Raw genomic sequence first — 23,055 nt, forward strand, 5'->3', positions numbered from 1 at the left:
GTTGCTGGTTCAAGCCCCACCACTGCCAGGTTGCCACCGTTGGGCCCTTGAGCAAGGCTCTTAACCCTCAATTGCTTAGATTGCTTTGAATAAAAGCATCTGCTAAATGCTTTCTGAAACGGCTCGTGAGATATTTTAGAAATCAGGTTTTTTTATTTTAAATCAGCTTGAACGGTTTGACCTCTGGGTGGCGCTCTCACATAAAACGAATCAACGTCACACCTACATTAACGTTCCCGGGTTTTTTGGGTAAACGCGGATAAACGCGGCGGCTCCAGAGAAGCAAAAACTAGACGCCGAACGCAGAAGATTTCAGAGGGAAGTGGGTATGTTTAATTTAAAGAGGTATAATGATCCTCCTGTCAGGATTATAAACCGGTGAGTGAAGTCACGACACTGTGGACGATCTTTCATCACTCAGAATTGTTAGTAATCAGGAGCTGTTATATTTTATATCTTTTATTAATAAAGACTCTGTGGCCCCGTGGTTGTATTTTTTACTCCGTCTGACCCCCAACAAGAAAAGTTTGGACCCCCCTGGTTTACATTCTGGTTTGCACGGTTGCTGGTATAAATATCGTGACTGATGTTGTTGTTTCTCTCTCTGTAGGAGTTTTTGAGGAAGGAGTTCAGTGAGGAGAATATCCTGTTCTGGCAGGCGTGTGAAATCTTCAGTCATGTTCCAGAAACCGACAAGAAACAGGTTTGTGTTTTTCTAATGTTCCCACCTGAAGAGAATCTGTGATGTGTTTATTCTCGTGTATCTTTATTTAGCTGATAAATAAAGGAAGAAAAAGTGTTATATTCAGAACACACTCCTAAAAAAGTTGGGACGGTTCAAAGTAAGCATAAATAGTTGATATAATGTCTCAGTGTTTTGAAATGTTCCACAATGAGCATGTAAATTCACGAGTCTAAATGCAATATTGCAAATATTTGAGGTATTTCACCATCCTCCGTACATAATATTGTGAAAAGATTCTGGGAATTTGGGGGAAACTCAGTCTGTGCACGTAAGTTGCACACACAGCGACTTCAGACTCGACTCGGACTCGTTTCAAATGACTTGTGGACAACAGCAACATTAGTTACGTGTGGGAATTATATATCTGATCCTACATCATTCTGATCGTGTCATTTTCTGCTCTCTAATAATAATAATAATAATAATAATAATGCTCCGGCCGTCTTAACCCACAACACACACAATGTGTAAATGTTCCAGCAGCTTCCGGTGTAGTGATGAAGCGTCGCTCCCTACTCCCTACACAGTCTGAAGTTCACTTCATTTGAACATTCTCGTTACCTTTGGATCAGAATCTCACTTAAAATGGTGGAACACCCTACGTAGTGCACTTCACAGGAACGACCGGGGTGAATGGAACGCTCCTACAGAATCGGTGCTAATGGTTGAACCACTTTCTGAACCAATCAGAGCTTCTGATTGTAATTGTTAGTAAGAAATGCTGTTATCTGCATTTATTCGGTTTGCGTCACACAGATGACGTGGTAATGAAACGCTCGATCGGCTTTCTAACGACTTCCTGTTTTACTTCACGACCGGGAAAAGTTTGGAGGTTTTTAATTATAAGCACATTTACAAAATAACGGATTCTGTTCCTAATGGGACGCACGCTTATAAATGTAATAGCATCTGGAAGAACAGAAGCTAAGGTAAGCAGCGGTTATGATGGTTTTTGCTGTGTTTGGGATTTTGGCCGCTGTGCCGTGATTTATCGAGCGCTTTTGTTCTGTAATGAAAACAAAACGTATCAGTTGAAGCTTTTAACTGGAACCTTCTTGTTACAGAAATTACATTCATTTACACGATGAGGAGGAAAGTAAAGACACGAAGTAAAACGGCTAAATACACTCGCTAATCTGTTGTGACTTGACTCTGGTCTGTGCAGGGCGAGAACAAAAACGCTTAAACTGTCCCTGACGAGCCCGAATTTACAAATAAACGACACTTGTGGACCTTTATACAAATTCAACATCAATGAGAATTTATTTATATGTGGAAAGAACTCCATATTGACCTGGATCTTGATCTTTGACCATGTTACCTCACAGAACTGGTTATTTTAACCAAATTTGTTAGTTTTCTGGCACCAACTTGACTTTTCTTGACATTATTTAGAGGGTTTATTCATCTTAATGCTACTGTTAGATAAAATTCATTGTTTTTGATGTTATTTATGACTCCTGATGTGAAATTCCAGCCAACAGTAGGTGCAGTGTTGTTGGGTTTGAATGCCACACCCTTGGTCCAAAAAATACTTCTATCTGACCACAAAACTCTTCGTGTCCACGTGCTGATTCTCGAGCTCATGGGGATGTAAAGCTTGCTTGACTGTGGACATGAAATTCACACCAGACCTGTCTCTTTTTGGTTCTTATTGGTTCTTGAGGTTCCTCTCAGCATGTGTGGGTGACAGTTTGGGTCTTCGTCCCAACCCTGACCAAGACACCACTGTTCCACGTATCCTATATTTACCCCCAACAGGTCCTGATATCATTAAAACGTGACCGATTTTCTGACCTTTAGTTATCCCAGAAGGCCAGAGAGATCTACAACAGCTTCCTGTCCAGCAAGGCCACGACTCCGGTCAATATCGACAGTCAGGCTCAGCTGGCCGACGACGTCCTCAACGCGCCGCGGCCCGACATGTTCAAGGAGCAGCAGCTACAGGTAAACGTCATCAGTACCGGCTCTGTTTTAATAACGGGGTCCGGACTCCTGGTCCAGATTTACACCTGATTTAAAGCTTAATCGTTACAGGGTTAGATGTGGGAATTTAATCATTATATAAGTATAAGAGCTTTCCGGGCAGGGCTCACAAATATAGAAGATGTGCACCTTTAGTGCAGGTCCTAAATCAGGATAAATAGGGGGGTTGTGTCAAGAAGGGCATCCGGGGTAAAACTGTGCGGACAAATGATCCGATGTCGAACATCGTCTCAAAGCAACTTTACAGAATCCAGGACCAACAGACCAAAAACCCCCTGTTGAGCAAGCCGAGGGCGACAGTGGCAGGAATATCCCTCTTAAAATTACAGGAAGAAACCTTGAGAGAAACCAGACTCAGGGTGGCCTGACGAATTCGCAGCCAATAGGAATTGTTTGTTCATTAAGATCGAGTACTGCTAAACTTTGTTTATACTGATTAAGATTTTTGAAACGCGTCTAAGTGGCACAGCGGGATATTCTGCTAGTGCTACCGGTCGGCTGGGCGCCCAAAGACGGGACTAAAAAGTGGGCGGAGTCTTCAATGCTGTGTAAGGACCCTGGTTAGTAGCCTGTGGTGCCTGTACGGAAGTGGAGGAACGTGGAGATCAGCGCGTGACTCTCCATGCGCGAGACCTACCTCACTTGCCGATCCACCGAAGTACGGGCGAATAAGAAGGGGTCGGTGGATCGCTCACACGCCACAAATACACCCCCCTTGCACGCGATCGGATGAAAGATGAGATAGAAGATACAGATTTTGTTATGGAGTTTACCTAACATTTTCAAGAGCTTCAGGACTCCAGCGGACCACAGCGTGAGCTGTTATCTTTAAATGCAGGAAACGGAAAGAGTGGCGAATCAAACTAGGAGATTCCTCGGCTGAGGTCAGTTTTTGACCCCAACTAGGCAAAATGAGAAATAACGGGAGGCTAGCAAGGAAAACGAAACGCAGATAAATTCGATAATGACGGATTATTCAACACTTTTAAACGGATTCTGAACGTTTTGGACAACCAGGGGTGTCATCCAGAGCTGGGATCTCGAATATATCGTATCGAATCTCAGCTCTGCCGTCCGGCTGTATAAACAATGTTTGGCTGTTGTTCATCCAGGGAGGGAGCTGGATAGGGAGCTCATAACTGATGTCGAGGAATAATGCTGATCAGGGTGTGGCTCTCCGTACACAAAGCTGATCCGCACATGACCTCACCTCGTGCAGGTGAAAAGATGCAGTCGGCTACTGCACACGTGTCGGAGGGGGCGTGTGTCAGTCTCGCTCTCCTCAATCGGGGTGGGGGTCAACGTCAGTAGAGAGGAAGCATAATGCAATCGGGTAAAAATTGGACGGTATAAAACTTGAGAGAAAAAGGGACGGGTGTCGCTATGTCTAGTGAGGAGCAAATACAGACTTTAAACAACATGATAACTGTGAAATATGGTGGTGGTAGCACAAAATAAGTTGTAGAGAAGCCCTGATATACGGTACATACAGTACTAGGGTTCTGTTCAGTGCCTTTATTTAATGATGCTTTGATTTTATGTCAAAATAATAAAATTACTCGCTGTCGTGACCAGTTTGCAGTTCCACACCGCCAGCGGTGAACTTGTCTACTGGAAGTGGCACCTCGTACGTGGAACAGGGGTATTTTTGTCCTGACAAGGGTCAGTTTAGAGTTATAAGTTATAAATCAGTGTTTTTGGGGTTTTATTTCATCTGTAGTCAGACAAGGACACTCCATCCATAAAAATCTTCTCCTAAGCGCCGAATCCCACCGCCCGAACACATCAGGCACATGACGGGGGTAATAAAGGCTTCCGAAAACCCAGGGGCAGAACACGAGGTGCTACAATCCTACCCACAATTCACTGCTCTCAGCCTCTGTAAATGTGAGCTCTGTTCCATCAAAGAAGCTCATCAGTGTCTAGAATAACCGGATTAAATTCGGAGGCTCGGAGTCGGCCGTCACCTTTCATGAGGTCGGAGCCTCGAGCTTCAGAAGTTTCTAAATATTTCCCGCCGCTCTGACTGTCCCCGCCCCTCTGACTGTCCCCGTCCTTCTGTCTGTCCCCGCCCCTCTGTCTGTCCCCGCCCTTCCCTCCTCAGATCTTTAACCTGATGAAGTTCGACAGCTACACGCGCTTCCTCAAGTCCTTCCTCTATCAGGAGTGCATGCTGGCCGAGGTGGAGGGTCGACCCCTTCCAGACCCCTACCACATCCCCAGCAGCCCCGCTTCCAAACACAGCACCGGCTCGGACCGCTCCAACCTCTCCACGCCCAAAAAGGTACGTACGGTCACGCCCGGACGTTTATACGCGTCGTTACGGGGGGTCGAATCTCGGGCTGAGCTCACAATATAGAAAGTTGGGGGCACATCAGTGCACCCTTAGTGTAGGTCCCAAACCAGGGCATCCGGGGTAAGTGTGCAGACGAATGATCCGATGTGATGACGCCTTTCATACACAAATCATATATAAAATATATACGCCCATATTTGTAAGCTCCACTTACCATATAGAAGCACTTTGTAGTTCTACAATTACTGACTGTAGTCCATCTGTTTCTCTGCATGCTTTGTTACCCCCTTTCACCCTGTTCTTCAATGGTCAGGACCTCCACAGAGCAGGTGTTATTTAGGTGGTGGATGATTCTCAGCACTGCAGTGACACTGACATGGTGGTGGTGTGTTAGTGTGTGTTGTGCTGGTATAAGTGGATCAGACACAGCAGCGCTGCTGGAGTTTTTAAACACCGTGTCCACTCACTGTCCACTCTATTAGACACTCCTACCTAGTCGGTCCACGTTGTAGATGTAAAGTCAGAGACGATCGCTCATCTATTGCTGCTGTTTGAGTCGCTCGTCTTCTAGACCTTCATCAGTGGTCACAGGACGCTGCCCACGAGGCGCTGTTGGCTGGATGTTTTTGGTTGGTGAACTATTCTCAGTCCAGCAGTGACAGTGAGGTGATTAAAAACTCCAGCAGCGCTGCTGTGTCTGATCTCACACCAGCACAACACACACTAACACACCACCACCATGTCAGTGTCACTGCAGTGCTGAGAATCATCCACCACCCAAATAATACCTGCTCTGTGGGGGTCCTGTGGGGGTCCTGACCATTGAAGAACAGGGTGAAAGGGGGGTAACAAAGCATGTAGAGAAACAGATGGACTACAGTCAGTAATTGTAGAACTACAAAGTGCTTCTATATGGTAAGTGGAGCTGATAAAATGGACAGTGAGTGTAGAAACAAGGAGGTCGCGGGGGATGCTGGAACCTATCCCAGCTCACAATGGGCACAAGGCTCATAGACACACCCTGGACAGGGTGCCAGACATGACTGCATGTCTTTAGACTGTGTGAGGAAACCGGAGCACCCGGAAGAAACCCACACAGGGAGAAGGGATTCGAACCCTGAACTCTTTGTAGAAAAGTTAACGTTGTTTGACCATCCAGGATGAGAAGAAGAATAAACCGAGGAAGTCGCCTCACGAGGAGTGTAAGGACGAACACGGCGATAAAAAGAAAGCAGGGTTCTTCTCCTGGTCCAGGAACCGAAGCTTCGGGAAAGGACCCAAGAAGAAGGAGCTGGGAGACTACAGTAAGTGTTTAAGACTGATTTTATTTTTATTAAATCGTGTTTTAACACATTTCATAGCTGTACAGATGTCCTGTACGCTCTCTGTACGAAATAAATAAATAAATATCATTATATAAGGACGAGTGGGTGTTTTTCTCTGGTGTTTCAGGCTTTACAGACAACGACGGGCGCCGAGAATCACAGGGCTCTTTATCTTCTGGTGCCAGTTTAGAACTGGGTACTTCAGCTTCGGGCAAGAACGAGGTGAGGAACGTTTAGTTCTGGATCACAGTCGCACAACAGCACACGGAGACGTTCAACCAAACAAACACCGAGATTCACGGTGTGACGTGTGTTATAGAATTATCTTCATTTATAGTTTAAATGACGTGTTTTTAGGCTTTAAAATGCAAACCCCATTTCCAGAAAATGTTGGGACGTTTAGTAAAACACAGTAAAAAGAAGAATGTGTGGGTGTGTTAATTTAGACTGTAATAAAGACACTCAAAAAATGTGACACAGGTAAAATAAGAGTGAAACATTGATATAATATTGAAGTTCCAGTGTTCTGAAATGTTCCATAAAAGGATCCACCAATGGATCAGTCTGTACAAGCAACGGTGGCTCTTGGCTCACCACTGTGTTCCAAACTTCACTAGAGAATTGCAGTCAGTTCAAAAACAGCATTTCTTTCACCATCTACCGTATATAATATTGTGAAAAGATTCAGGGAATCTACGTAGAGAAATATTAGTATGTGGAAGCTCTGTGATGGATTATTGCCCTGTTTGAGGGGTTCCTGCTTTGTGGACAGTGTTTCCCAGTGGATCCAGGCCCACTGCGACCATGACCAGGATGTATCGGTTGATTAAAATGAAATGAAAGTATGAATAGTAGTAAAAGTACAAAAAGCAGTGTTAACACTAGAAACAGTATATGAATATACCCAGCAATTCAGTGAGAGCCGGACCCCCTGTGACCCTGACCAGGATGTAGCGGTGCTATCAGCCAGTCGGGCATCTATATACAGCACAATCGGCTATTTCTGGGGAAGTGGGCGTGGCTGATGCCCCTCAATGGATCAACATCCTGTCCTGGGTGTGTTACTGCATTGCAGCCAGCGATTCAGTGGAAGCCAGACCCACTGTGACCCTGACCAGGATGTAGCGGCTGATAAAATGAAATCAGAGTAAGAATAGAAGTACAGAAGCAGTGTTATTTATAATACGGATGGATTGGGATCCTGTCCGGGGTGTGTTAACGCATTGCAGCCAGCGATTCGGACCCACTGTGACACTCACCAGGATAAAGCGTACGATAATTCTTCGATTCAGTGGAAGCAGGACCCACTGTGACCCTGATCAGGATATATATATATATATATATATATATATATATATATACTGTATATACGCCCACTTTTTGTTCGAATCTCAGTAGGTGCTTCCAGCAAGTCGGGTGTCTACACACAGCACAGTTGGGTATTTCTGGGAAGTGGGGGTGACTAAGGCCTCCAGCCAGCGATTCAGTGGAAGCTGGACCCACTGTGACCCTGACCAGGATGTATATACATAGAAGAATATGGTTGCTCGGGTGGTGCAGGTGTCAGTTATGCTCCCACTTTCAGCCAGTCGGGCGTCTACATACGGCAGCACAGTTGTCAATTTCTGGGGAAGTGGGGGTGACTAAGATTCAGTGGAAGCCGGACCCACTGTGACCCTGACCAGGATGTATATACAGACATGAAATATGGACGCTTGGGTGGTGCGGGCGTAAATTATGCTCCCACTTTCTCTGGGATCCAGGGTTCGAATCTCAGTAGGTGCTATCAGCCAGTCGGGCGTCTACATACAGCACAGTTGGGTATTTCTGCGGAAAGGGGGGTCTGTGACCCTGACCAGGATAAAGAGGCAGTAAAACATTTCCATAACACTTGGGACGTCAATAAAAAAGAAGAATCTGAATGAGTTTGGATTATAATCTGAATGTTTTATTAATATGAAAGCTGATGGAACGTCGTGCTGAACGCGCCTCTGTGCTCATATTATTTTAGGAATGGGGTTGGTACGTATATCTGATAAGCGTTTATGTTATATATGTTATATACGTAGGACTGTGTTTTTGTAAGCCTGTGTTGTCCCGTCCTTCCCTCTCTGTTCTATCCGTGTCTCTCTCTGTCTCAGGGAGAGGTGTCACGTAACTCCATGTCCGTGTCGGAGCGCTCCGTACGTTACTGTAACATTAACCTGCCCGACGGCTCGTGTTGCTCGGTACCCATAAGGCCCGGCGTGTCCATCCGCGAGGTCCTGCTGGGTCTGTGCGAGAAGCTGTGCATTAACCTGGCCGCCGTAGATCTCTTCCTGGTGGGAGGAGAGAAGGTAACGCCGCAAAAACAATCGACATTTATTAACCCTATAACGCCAAGCGTATCATATTTGATACATGAGTAACTAACATTTTCTGTGTCCTGGGTTCCGTCTCTAAGAAGTGTCATTTTTTTAGAATTAGACAGTAACTATAAATAAAACAAATAAATAAATAAATATTCTGTACACATATATACACTACACGGCCAAACATATTCGGACACCTGACCATGAGCTTGTCGGAAACAAATTGAATTAAAACAGAGCGACCTCTGATTGACTTTGCAATACGTCTGTGTGTGGGAATTTGTGCCCGTTCAGTCAAAAGCTGGGCACTGATGTTGGTCAAGAAAGCGTCAGCTGACTCTGACCCCTCACAAGACTTTGAAGGATGTCTGTATGAATTTGTGCCCATTCAGTCATTTAGGTCTGGACCAAACCAGACCGAACTTGGTCCAGCGTTCACACTCACAAGCTTATAATCAAACAAATATAAATTAGTGGTGGGGCTTGAACCAGTGACCTTCTGATTACTAGTCCACTACCAGCAGGCGCTTTTAATCAAAGCGACTTTCTCTTGATCAATTGTGGGTTAAGGGCCTTGCTTAGGGACCCGACGATGGCAATTTGGCGGTGGTTGGGCTTGAACTAGCAACCCTCTGATTACTAGTCCAGACTTGACCACCGCTGAGCCTCGGCTGCCTGTCACTTCTCCTCACGTCTGTTGTTCCCACTTTATTTAGTTTATAATATTGTGTGAAATTTTGGTGCATTTTTTTAAATATTAGTGAGATTAGTTCATCAGACGGAACGTTACTGAGCCGTTTTTACCCCCTCGCTGCTCCACGTTCGTCCTCTGGTCATCTTTTATTTGTGTTTAGTGTCACGTCTTGTGACGTCACGTCCTGTGTTTGGTTCATTTAGACGTTTTCAGTTCGTTCTGTGTTTTGGCGCACGAGGACCGTAAAGAAAACCTCACACTTACTGTAACGAATCACTCACACCCGGCTTTGTTTTCATTTAATTATAATTACATTTATTGTAATTTATACATTTACATTTTTATCGTGTAGCAGACGCTTTTATCCAAAGCGACTTACAGTACTGTGATAGTATACAGTCTAAGCAATTGAGGGTTAAGAGCCTTGCTCAAGGGCCCAACAGTGGCAGTCTGGCAGTGGTGGGGCTTGAACCAGCATCCTTTTGATTACTAGTCCACCACTAGGCTACAACTGTCCAATAGCAATTATAATAATAATAATAATAATAATAATGATAGTTAAATAGCAATAATAATAATAATATTATAACAATAATAATAATTTAACAGCAATAATAATAATAATAATAATATAATAATATAATAATTATTATAATTAAACAGTAATTAAACTAATTTAATAATAATAATTAAATAGTCTCATAACATACCATTAGGTGAATTAGCCACTGTAAATTACACTCATGTCTTAGAGAATAATTGGGTTATACGATTGGTTTTGAATTAGACAAATAAATAAATATTCTGTACAAATATGTGCACTGTATAGCCAAACGTATTGAATAAAAACACACAATTGGAATTAAAGAGTGACAGTCAAAAGGTGACAGCGTTTGTATGGCTGGTAACTGAGCCTCAGTTGATGTTCCGGTTCATCCCAGAGCTGTTGAGTGGGGCTGAGGAGCTTTTCTTTATGTCTTAATAAAGATATAAGGTCCTTCCCTAAACTGTTGTTGCCAGGTTGAAAGTACATGATTTTGCTTATATAATTGATTTATTACACCTGTTCTTAATTGTTATTAGAAGGTGTGTGTGTGTGTGTGTGTGTTTGACCATCTATTGTGTGTGTGTGTGTGTGTGTGTGTGTGTAATGTGATCCTCTGATGCTGTATTGTACGATGACAGCCTGTATTGTCTGTCCGTAGCCTTTAGTATTAGACCAGGACTGCATGACGCTTTGCTCGCGTGACCTGCGCCTGGAGAAACGTACATTATTCAGGTACGACGCCACACCACGCCGTCCCCTCACCGCCATTCATACGTTTATTTACACCATCAGCTTTTTAATAACGAGTGTGTCCTCGTTCTCTCTCAGGTTGGACCTGGTGCCCATAAACCGCTCGGTGGGACTGAAAGCCAAACCCACTAAACCCGTGACGGAGGTGCTGAGGCCGGTCGTGGCTAAATACGGCCTGCATTTAGGAGACCTGGTCGCCAGGATCGTGAGCAACTCGTTTATTAATTTTATCTCCTGTCCTTAAGTCAGTGAAATAAAACACAGCTGTGTTGCTGTGCTGATTTTAGTTTTCCGTCGCGTTCATCTCTGTTATCTGTGTGTAAACAGAGCGGTGAGACGGAGCCGCTGGACCTCGGACTGCCCATCTCCAACCTGGATGGACTCCGAGTGGTTCTGGAGGCAGCTGAACACGGACCAGGAAAAGGTAGATGTGCTAGACGTGCAGTCAGGTTAACTGGAGCTGCTAGAATTAAAGTGTGTGTGTGTTCAAGAGTTTAAGAGAGGCGAAACAACGTTCCTCCAGGATCAGGACCAGGACCAGGGTGCAACACAGAACACAAGTGCAGATAAAAACATATTCTGATATACAGTAGCAGTGTAGGGTTTATATAGCAGCAGAGATATAAAAGAATAAGGTGCAAAAATGCAATATTGTGCAAAGATGCAAGTAATACAGTCACTAAGTAGCTGTATGAGTCCAGGGATCAAGATTTTAATGTGTGTGTGTGTGTGTGTGCATATATATATATATATATGACCCTCACAGAGCAGGTATTATTTAGGTGGTGGATGATTCTCAGCACTGCAGTGACACTGACATGGTGGTGGTGTGTTAGTGTGTGTTGTGCTGGTATGAGTGGATCAGACACAGCAGCGCTGCTGGAGTTTTTAAATACCGTGTCCACTCACTGTCCACTCTATTAGACACTCCTACCTAGTCGGTCCACCTTGTAGATGTAAAGTCAGAGACGATCGCTCATCTATTGCTGCTGTTTGAGTCGCTCATCTTCTAGACCTTCATCAGTGGGCACAGGACGCTGCCCACGGGGCGCTGTCGGCTGGATGTTTTTGGTTGGTGGACGATTCTCAGTCCAGCAGCGCTGCTGTGTCTGATCCACTCATACCAGCACAACACACACTAACACACCACCACCATGTCAGTGTCACTTCACTGCTGAGAATCATCCACCACCTAAATAATACCTGCTCTGTGGTGGTCCTGTGGGGGTCCTGACCATTGAAGAACAGGGTGAAAGGGGGTAACAAAGCATGTAGAGAAACAGATGGACTACAGTCAGTAATTGTAGAACTACAAAGTGCTTCTATATGGTAAGTGGAGCTGATAAAATGGACAGTGAGTGTAGAAACAAGGAGGTGGTTTTAATGTTATGGCTGATCGGTGTATATATATATATACACAGTATACAGTGTATCACAAAAGTGAGTACACCCCTCACATTTCTGCAAATATTTTATTATATCTTTTCATGGGACGACACTATAGACATGAAACTTGGATATAACTTAGAGTAGTCAGTGTACAACTTGTATAGCAGTGTAGATTTACTGTCTTCTGAAAATAACTCAACACACAGCCATTAATGTCTAAATGGATGGCAACATAAGTGAGTACACCCCACAGTGAACATGTCCAAATTGTGCCTAAAGTGTCAATATTTTGTGTGACCACCATTATTATCACTGCCTTAACCCTCCTGGGCATGGAATTCACCAGAGCTGCACAGGTTGCTACTGGAATCCTCTTCCACTCCTCCATGATGACATCACGGAGCTGGTGGATGTTAGACACCTTAAACTCCTCCACCTTCCACTTGAGGATGCGCCACAGGTGCTCAATTGGGTTTAGTCCATCACCTTTACCTTCAGCTTCCTCAGCAAGGCAGTTGTCATCTTAGAGGTTGTGTTTGGGGTCGTTATCGTGTTGGAAAACTGCCATGAGGCCCAGTTTTCGAAGGGAGGGGATCATGCTCTGTTTCAGAATGTCACAGTACATGTTGGAATTCATGTTTCCCTCAATGAACTGCAGCTCCCCAGTGCCAGCAACACTCATGCAGCCCAAGACCATGATGCTACCACCACCATGCTTGACTGTAGGCAAGATACAGTTGTCTTGGTACTTCTCACCAGGGTGCCGCCACACATGCTGGACACCATCTGAGCCAAACAAGTTTATCTTGGTCTCGTCAGACCACAGGGCATTCCAGTAATCCATGTTCTTGGACTGCTTGTCTTCAGCAAACTGTTTGCTGGCTTTCTTGTGCGTCAGCTTCCTTCTGGGATGACGACCATGAAGACCGAGTTGATGCAGTGTGCGGCGTATGGTCTGAGCACTGACAGGCTGACCTCCCACGTCTTCAACCTCTGTAGCAATGCTGGCAGCACTCATGTGTCTATTTTTTAAAGCCAACCTCTGGATATGACGCCGAACACGTGGACTCAACTTCTTTGGTCGACCCTGGCGAAGCCTGTTCCGAGTGGAACCTGTCCTGGAAAACCGCTGTATGACCTTGGGCACCATGCTGTAGCTCAGTTTCAGGGTGTTAGCAATCTTCTTATAGCCCAGGCCATCTTTGTGGAGAGCAACAATTCTATTTCTCACATCCTCAGAGAGTTCTTTGCCATGAGGTGCCATGTTGAATATCCAGTGGCCAGTATGAGAGAATTGTACCCAAAACACCAAATTTAACAGCCCTGCTCCCCATTTACACCTGGGACCTTGACACATGACACCAGGGAGGGACAACGACACATTTGGGCACAATTTGGACATGTTCACTGTGGGGTGTACTCACTTATGTTGCCAGCTATTTAGACATTAATGGCTGTGTGTTGAGTTATTTTCAGAAGACAGTAAATCTACACTGCTATACAAGCTGTACACTGACTACTCTAAGTTATATCCAAGTTTCATGTCTATAGTGTTGTCCCATGAAAAGATATAATGAAATATTTGCAGAAATGTGAGGGGTGTACTCACTTTCGTGATACACTGTATATATGGGTGTCCGTGTGGGTTTCCAAGTCCAAAGATGTGCAGTCAGGTTAACTGGAGCTACTAAATTGCCCTGTGTGTGTGTGTGTGTGTGTGTGTGTGTGTGTGTAAGATACTAGAAATGAAAGTGTGTGTGTGTGTCCTGTGATGAACTGACGACCTCCTTCATCTCTGTTCCTTTCTCCTACAGACAAATCAAAACTGAGCCTGGCAAAAAGCCACGGACCGCCGCTGTCCACCAGAAGCCAGTCCGCTACAGTAAGAACCAGTTCACCCTCTCTCTGTATAAAACCAGACCTTCCTGCCCCTCTGTCCCTGCGCCCCTCTGTGGGGTGGAGGGGCGTGTGCATGGCCCGATCCTCCACCTCTTTTATCCACTTATGGCTGTTCGATTCTGCCCTCCTGGATCTGTGGATGATCTAACCGCACCCTTCCTTCAGCTACCCTACACCTCCCTCCTGCTCTGTGCCCACGCCCGACCCACCCGCCATCGGGTCTCTCCGGGTCGTACCTACATCTCTGTGCTCTGCAGTCGGGTATCGGATATGACCGTATAAGGGGATGTGGGTAACCGAAGTGGCTGGTTAGATTTGTGTCAGCGTGGGGTGTGTGTGTGTGTGTGTGTGTGTGTGTGTGTGTGTGTGTGTGTGGTGTACTGGTGGTGGTCGTGGTGTGTTTTATGTGCTGTGCTTTGCTGGAGTGGAATTGAGTGTGTTTAGCACTAGTACTACGATTTATGTGTGTGTATATACTCACCGTAATGTTTTAATCATCTCCAGGTGGTTTGGGTTATCGTTTTTATTTTTGATTATATTTTTAGATTGTTTATGTGGTTTCCCTCAGATTTTCCCCTTTTTATAATTTTATTCTTATATCTTCTCCCCTTTTCTCCAAATTTATTGTAGTAAATTAGTCTCCCGCTGCTGGGGACCGCGATGGTGTACAAGGAGGGTAGTAGTCCGTCTTTTCCCACCCAGCAGACTAGTGGCGGATTTTGTATGCTGCACTGTCTGCACTGCCGATCGTTAGCAGAGCTAAGACTGAAACTTGGAAAGTCCAGATTCCCCATTATATTCTTTATTAAAATTAATAAATATATTAATAATAATAACAATAATAATAATAATAATAACAATAAAACAATAATATTAATAATAACAATAATAATAAAAATAATAATATTAATAATAACAATAATAATAATAATAACAATAATTATAATAATAAAAATATAATAATATAATATTAAAAATAATAATAATAGCAATAATATTAATAATAATAACAAGAACATTAATAATAATAAAAAAATATTAATATTAATAATAATAACAATAATATTAATAATAATAATAATAATAATAACAATAATATTAATAATAACAAAAATAATAATAATAAAAATAATATTAATAATAATAACAATATTAATAATAATAACAATAATAACAATAATAATAATAACAAAACAATAATAATAATATGAATAATAACAATAATAATAATAATAATAACAAAACAATAATAATAATATTAATAATAATAATAACAATAAAATAAAATAAAAATAATAGTAACAATAATAATAACAATAATAATAATAATTATTATTATAACAATAATTATAACAATAATAATAATAATAATAATTATAAAAAAAATTATAGCAATAATAATAATAATAATAATTGAAAGCCATATCCCATTCCAGAATGACCGTGACCCTACGTGCATGAAGACATGGTTTGAAATCTTGTGGAATGCCGTCCCCAGCAGCACATGGGGGCTATAACAGGCTCAGCTCTCACTAGAGTTGCCCTGGTTAGCTGTGGCATAGTAGTGATGGCCCAGCTTGTTTTTAGCGGCCCCCGGTGGGAAATAAGGCCCCTTTGGTGAACGTAGCTCTCATCTAGTCGTCCCTAACGTGCCCCATTCTTATTGTGACCACCCAGGCGGAGGACAGATCATCAGGGAAGGCTACGTCGGTCAAAACCAGGGCCCAGGTGGAAAAGCGCAAACAGAAAAAGCTTAATATAGATGAAGCTGAAGGTAAACAACCTCCACCCTCTGTGTGACCCTACGCTCAGACCGACGCACGTTTTTTTTTGTCTCTCACCGATCGCTCGTCTCCCTGCGTTTACAATGGAAGCGTCATCATGTACCGGCACCTAGCTAGTAATTACAAAGCGCATAGAAAAAATTGTTCGACCACAAATCAGACGTGTTCCCGCTATAAATAAAAGTTAATTTGATCCAGGTGTAATCCATCACTGACTGTGCATCAGCATGACCAGAAAACTGTTTGTTCTTTGCGATCGCTGCGTCTGTTTGCGACAGTGAGTTCCTCCTCCATCTCTAGCAGGAACAATTATCTAGAAACCAAAAACAGAGTGTAGTGCCTTACACATACCTAAGCAGTACGTACTGAATTTGATGCCGGTAAGCAGTACGCTCTTCGAGTACGCAACCTTGTACGTACTACGTCCACCATCTTACCGATGTCACGTGATGCATGACGTCACATTAAAGCCGCACTCTTTATTTGCCAAAATTTTATTTATTTATTTTCTTGCATTTACATTTTCGGCTTTGTGACAGTATATCATCTAAGCAATTGAGGGCCTTGCTCAAGGGCCCAACAGTGGTAACCTGACAGTGGTGGGCTTTGAATCAGCAACCTTTTGATTACTAGCCCAGTACCTTAACCAGGTAGGAACTTCTATATAGAAACCAAATACGGAGTGTAGTGCTCAGGCTGCTCAACGCTCAGGCTGCGTCCAAAATCGCTCTTATGTACTGCTCTGGCATACCGCTCTCGTGTACTGCTCTGGCGTACTGCACAAGTGTACCGCTCTGGCATACTGCTCTGGAGTACCACTCTTATGTACTGCTCTGGCATACCGCTCTCGTGTACTGCCCTGGCATACCGCTCTAGAGTATCGCTCTCGCGTAATGCTCACGCTACCCGCTCTCGCATACTGCTCTGGTGCACCGCTCTGGCGTACCGCTCTGGAGTACTGCTCTGGACTACTGCTCTGGAGTACCACTCTTGCATATCGCTCTTATGTACTGTACTGCTCTGGCATACCGCTCTTATGTACAGCTCTGGTGTACTGCTCTGGAGTACTGCTCTGGCGTACCGCTCTCGTGTACTGCTCTGGCATACCGCTCTAGAGTATCGCTCTTGCGTAATGCTCACGCTACCTGCTCTCGCATACTGCTCTGGCGTACCGCTCTCATGTACTGCTCTGGTGCACCGCTCTGGCATACCGCTCTCGTGTAATGCTCTGGCGTACTGCTCTGGCGTACCGCTCTGGAGTACTGCTCTGGAGTACCACTCTTGCATATCGCTCTTATGTACTACTCCGGCGTACCGCTCCTATGTACTGCTCTGGCGTACCGCTCTTATGTACTGCTCTGGCGTACCGCTCTTATGTACTGCTCTGGCGTACCGCTCTTGCGTACTGCTCTGGCATACCGCTCTTGCATAGTGCTCTTATGTACTGCTCTGGCGTACCGCTCTTGCGTACTGCTCTGGCATACCGCTCTTGCTTACTGCTCTGGCATACCGCTCTTGTGTACTGCTCTTATGTACTGCTCTGGCATACCGCTCTTGCTTACTGCTCTGGCGTACCGCTCTTGCGTACTGCTCTGGCGTAGTGCTCTTGCGTACTGTTCTTGGATGTATGTGATTCCTATCAGTGATCGTCACGTCTCTTTGCTTCGACACTGTGTTCCAAATTATTATGCAAATAATATTTTCTCAGATTTTCCAAAATTACCTATATGAATTGCAGTCATTGTAATTTTCCAGTCATCAACTATTAGAGTACAATTGAAAGGTTTTTGAACAAACTGCCAATGATAACAGTATATTTTTAAAAAAATAAAACACTCAAAATGCATGTTCCAAATTATTATGCACAGCAGAGTTTTCAACCTTTTCATTTTTATAAAGAACAAAAAAATGGTCATTTGTGAAATTATAAGCAGTAGCAGGTTATTACAAACTGAAATCAAACAGTTTTCAAGTCAAAACTTTATTCTAGGTGATGTTACATTTGCACATAGGACCCCTTGTTCGAAAGGAGCTTCTGAACTCTCTCGTCCATTGAATTTGTCAGGTTTTGGATGGTATCTGCTTCAATTGTTTTGCATGAGGACAGAATACCCTTCCAGAGCTGTTGCTTAGATGTGAACTGCCTCCCGCCATCATAGACACTCCTTTTGATGATGCTCCAGAGGTTCTCAATGGGGTTGAGGTCAGGGGAGCATGGGGGCCACACCATAAGTTTGTCCCCTTTTATGCCCATAGCAGCCAGAGATGCAGATGTGTTCTTTGCAGCATGAGACGGTGCATTATCATGCATGAAAATGATCTTGCTGCGGAATGCACGGTTCTTCTTCTTGAACCATGGCAGGAAGTGCTGTTTGAGAAACTCCACATACATTATGGAGGTCATCTTTACCCCTTCAGGGATCCTAAAGGGGCCGACAATCTCTCTCCCCATGATTCCAGCCCAAAACATTACTCCACCTCCTCTTTGTTGGCGCCGTAGCCTTGTTTGCATGGGGTGTCCATCAACCAGCCATCCTCCACTCCATCCATCTGGACCATCGAGCGTTGCACGGCACTCATCGGTGAACAAAACAGTTTTGAAGTCAGTCTTCATGTATTGTTTGGCCCACTGGAGCCGTTTCTGCTTGTGTGCAGTGGATAGAGGAGGTCGACAGGATGGCTTACGCACAGCTGCAAACCTCTGAAGGACCCTGCATCTTGTTGTTCGGGGGACGTTGGAGGCACCAGCAGTTTCAAAAACTTGTCTGCTGCTATGACAAGGCATTTTTGCAGCTGCTCTTTTAACCTGACGTAATTGCCTGTTGGAAAGAGTCCTCAATTTTCCCTTATCAGCACGCACACGTGTGTGCTCTGAATCAGCTACATACTTCTTGATTGTGCGATGATCACGATGAAGTGTCTTGGCAATGTTGATTGTAGTCATGCCTTGACCTAAACACTCCACAATTAGTTGCTTCTCAGCAGCCGACACATCCTTTTTCTTTCCCATTTTGGCTGAAAATGTAGGCTGCTTAATAATGTGGGACAGCCTTCTTAAGTAGTCTTGCCTTTAATTGGACACACCTGCCAAACTAATTAGCACAGGTGTCTGCAATTGCTTTCAGTGATATAAAGAGCCCTGACACACATCAATCAATCAATCAATGAGTTTAACTGACAAACAAAAAAATTCTTACCTTATCACTCCTAAACACTTTTTGCATAATAATTTGGAACACAGTGTAATTTGCATACATTTAAATTCACTCAATTTTTTGAAGTCGTCGACTCCGCCCACTTTACGTCGCTAGCGTCCGCACCTCCCCACGTCACCTCGCCGTCGGTCTGAGCGTAGGGCGCCTCCTTCTCTTCTCTCTCTCTAGCTGTTGATGATACTTGTTTCCGACACGGCTCGGCTGTCTCCTGCCTAACCCGTCCGATTGGCTGATCTAATAATCTAACGTCTATTAACGAGAATGCGCTCTCACTCTCTCACCAGCTCTGCTGCGTCCCACAAGTATCGCTCTGTACATCCCTGCCTTTTATTTCCTGTATCTATTAAAGAAATAAGATTTAACACCTTGTCTCCTCTCCGATCAGAATTCTTCGAGCTCATATCCAAAGCACAGAGCAACCGAGCTGACGACCAGCGGGGTCTGCTGAACAAATCCGACCTGGTGCTGCCCGACTTCCTGCGCCTGGACCGCCACGCCCCCGACCCATGCAGGTCCCGTCCGCGCTCCAGAGAGAACGGCTCCGCCCTCGGCGCCAGCCACCAGACGCAGAGCCTGGATTCGGGCGTGGAGTGGCCGGGCGCGCGCCGGGCCCTCGCGCCGCCCCACAGGAACCCGACGTCCCGGAGCCCAGGGGCCCAGGCGCTGGAGGAGGAGGAGCACGCGACGGACCTGACGCTGGTTGCCGAGGGCGATATCGCCAGCCCGAACAACTTGCTCCTCCCCTCCTCGCCTGTGCCCCCGTCACGTTCGCCCGAACGGCCCCGTCTCCTCCGAGAGGACGCGTATCGGGACTGGGCTCATCCAGGTACCTCTCCGGTGTGACCTCTCCGGTGTGACCTCTCCAGTGTGCGGTGTGACCCGTGTTCCTTCCTCACACACACCGCTCGAACGTTCTTCCTGAAGATCTGTGTGTGTGTGTGTGTGTGTGTGTGTGTGTGTGTGCTGTGGACTCTCTGCCCTTCCCTGTACAGACACCTTTTAATAGCACTTTACAGACTGTCGGAGATGATTTAGATATTTAGATATAAATATATATAGATTCTGTCTAACGTTGCCTTTATTAGACTGATTTTCTACGTCCAGATTTAATAAACCGCCGTTACGTTTCACCGTAGAGCCCCGGGAGTTTACGTCACGCAATCAGAGTGTGTAAAACATGCCGTTAAAATCCTAATAAATAAATAAACACTGGGTAGAATTGGGATCACTCATCAGTCACTGTGTTTATACAGCACAGACACTTTAAACTGTTCATAAATGTAATACAGGCCGGCACGTTGGCTCGGTGGGTAGCACTGACAGCAAGAAGCTTGGATTCCCAGGTGGAGCGGTCCGGGTTCTTTCAGCATGAAGTTTGCATGTTCTCCTCAGGAGGTCCGATTTAAGGTTAAAAGGAGATGCAAAACTGCCCCGGTGTGTGTGTGTGTGTGTGTGTGTGTGCGCGCCCCCCCGTGATGGATTAGCGGCCTGTCCGGGGTGTTTCCTACCTCTTCATATTAACGGTCAAGGGTTTGAAACAGGATGTCCAGCCAGCTTACGTGTGACACAAGCACGTAAGTGCGAGCCCTCCCGGAACCCATACAGATTGTATTGCAGCTTAGCTTACGGTCAGGTGTCCACATAGTAAGAGCCATGTAGTGCACACCCTCCGATAAACAGTTAACAATAAACAATTTTAAACAAATGAACCATCAAACTCATTCTTGAGTTGCTCACAATTTTGGGATTCCTGTTTATTTATCTTTATTTGTTATGAATTCATTTTAGATGTATTGCTTTTCGTCCCAGGACTAAAAAGCTACACCCGCGTACCTCACGCCCCCCCGCCCGGCCTTCGTTTAAGGACCTTAGTTTCGGGACCATGTCGGGTTTTAATGATCTGCAGCTTTCCTGTAGTTGGCTGGTGTAATCGGTTTCAAATTTTAGTCGTAGTATCAGTATCAGACCTTTGGTAGAAGGTCACACACACAAAGTTACAGTCGAGCCGGAACGTCCGCACCATTTTATTACGTTCCAGACTCGTTCTATTATAGACTGAGTTCATTTTTTGTCACAAAATTCTACACAAAACAGCCACAGTGACAAAGTGAAAGCAGAGCGCAGACCTGAATCCAATCGAACATCTGTGGAGCTGAAAATGGCTGCGTACCGACGCTCCCCATCCAACCTGACGCAGCTTGCAAGGATATGCCAGGAGGAACGGGCAACAATGTCCAGAAACAAGTGCGCCAAGCTCGTAGCTTCTTTCCCAAGCTGCCTTGAAGGTGCGTCAACCAAATATTAGGCTCAGGGTGTGTACAGACATGTAACCCCTAAATAAACCATTTTTATCAGTAAATTGCATATGCATATGTTCTAAACCCTGTTTTCCCTTTGTAATTATTGGTGATTGTCTGTAGATGAACTCAATCTATTATAGAACGAGTCTGTGATGTGATAAAACGTGGAGGTGACAGGGGTGTGCAGACTTTCCGGCTTGACTGTATGTCCACAGTTATTTGTAGTGGCCTGCAAAGAACCCTGACCGCACAACCCTGATTCTTGCCTCATAGATTGAGTAAATGTGACCATAGACACACTGCAAAATCCTGTGGAAGGCCTTCCCACCAGAGTGGAGACTGTTATAACGGTCAGTTTGGAGGGGAGGGGTGCTAGGGTTGTCCATCAAGGTCATGGTCAGTGGTCCACATACTTCACTGCACCCGAGCCATCAAAATATTTCCTTGTCGAATCACTAAGACACTTTTATTATCATTTTTCTACCCGGTTCACATTGTGTGATGTCAGAGTTGCACAAGTTGTCACGGCAACAACAGCACATAATGCTGCATCACCAGTCCTCTTAATACCGGAACGAACCGAGGAGTGTTGTCCTTCTGTCGGTCCTCCTGTTGGACCCATAACGATGATCACATGGCTGATGGTGTCGTTAACCTCACCGTCGGCTTTTATTTTGGAACTATTAATGTGAGACGGGACCAAACGCACTTCAGTGATGTTCGGTTGAATCTATAACTTGAGTTGATTCTATAAATGTAGAGCTTTGGATGAATTGTTTTAGCCAGGCAGTGATTGAATACCTCAGTCTCATTCCGTTTCCTTTATCAGGTTATAATCCATCGCTCTGTTTCTCTCGACAAGCAATTCAACAACGTTTGGGTAACACAGAAATACAGATTATCAGTGCGTGACTCTCCATGTGCGAGACCGACCTCATAAGAGTAATTGGCTACGACTAAATTGGGAGAAGAAATACAACAAATACATGGTGTACAGCTCTCGTTGTTGAATTGGCTGCCATGTTGTGATTCCTATAGCAGTTTTTCTTCAGATGACTGATCCTTTGTGATGGTTGCCATATTTCTGCATTTCTGTAAATACAGTGAAATAAACGTAAGATCTGAACCTTCAGGTTTGCTCATTTACTGTGTCGTTATGTGTTGTGTCTTCTTTGCAGCACCGTCATCAGGTGAGTACCACTTTTAGTCACCTGTTATTACTTATTTATATTATTAATCATTTGTGATTAACCCTGGGTCACGAACCGAGCTTAAAAAATGGGTCGCAGACTAAAATAATAATAATAATTAAATGAACACATTTTAACAGGCACATAAAAAAATTCACCTGTACATTAGCGCCACCTTGTGGAGGCTTTACATTACATCTTGTAAACCACAGTGGGACCAGACGATGATGCTACTATTTTATTAATTAATTATATTTTGTTTTGTTTTGATGCACCGTTTGTCTTTCCTGGGTCGCAGTAAAAATCATCAACAAAGGTTTGAAAAACCCTGTTATAAATCATGATATTTCTAAATAATAATTAATAAATAATATTCAATTAATAATAACTAGTAAATAAAATGTCATGAATAATAATGAGTAAATAATAATTAGTAAAAAATATATAATAAATAATAATTAATAAATAATAATTAGAAAACAATATGCAATAAATAATAACTAGTAAATAATATTTAATACATTTTAATTAATAATTAGTACATATTTTATAAATAGTAATTAGTAAATCAAATTTTATAAATA

The 23,055-nt window shown here is 44.1% G+C and overlaps 1 protein-coding gene across 4 annotated transcripts in view; it reads left to right on the top strand.

Annotated features, from left to right (window-relative positions):
* Window positions 1-22,413, top strand: part of LOC134315239 (regulator of G-protein signaling 12-like) — a 51,659-nt gene extending 29,246 nt beyond the window's left edge. For 2 of the 4 annotated variants that reach the window (XM_062996315.1, XM_062996314.1), the window contains exons 4-15: window positions 611-703; window positions 2,549-2,692; window positions 4,836-5,015; window positions 6,187-6,331; window positions 6,480-6,574; window positions 8,494-8,688; window positions 10,603-10,676; window positions 10,773-10,899; window positions 11,022-11,118; window positions 13,898-13,965; window positions 15,660-15,756; window positions 19,367-22,413. In XM_062996315.1, the coding sequence (XP_062852385.1) occupies window positions 611-703; window positions 2,549-2,692; window positions 4,836-5,015; window positions 6,187-6,331; window positions 6,480-6,574; window positions 8,494-8,688; window positions 10,603-10,676; window positions 10,773-10,899; window positions 11,022-11,118; window positions 13,898-13,965; window positions 15,660-15,756; window positions 19,367-19,824 (1,773 nt within the window). In that variant the 3' untranslated portion in view covers window positions 19,825-22,413. The remainder of the gene's footprint in view (window positions 1-610; window positions 704-2,548; window positions 2,693-4,835; window positions 5,016-6,186; window positions 6,332-6,479; window positions 6,575-8,493; window positions 8,689-10,602; window positions 10,677-10,772; window positions 10,900-11,021; window positions 11,119-13,897; window positions 13,966-15,659; window positions 15,757-19,366) is intronic. The other 2 variants (XM_062996316.1, XM_062996317.1) reach the window with 2 other exon arrangements.
* The last annotated feature ends 642 nt before the right edge of the window (window positions 22,414-23,055 follow it).

The sequence above is a fragment of the Trichomycterus rosablanca genome, chromosome 5 (assembly GCF_030014385.1).
Source record: "Trichomycterus rosablanca isolate fTriRos1 chromosome 5, fTriRos1.hap1, whole genome shotgun sequence".
Lineage (NCBI taxonomy): Eukaryota > Metazoa > Chordata > Actinopteri > Siluriformes > Trichomycteridae > Trichomycterus > Trichomycterus rosablanca.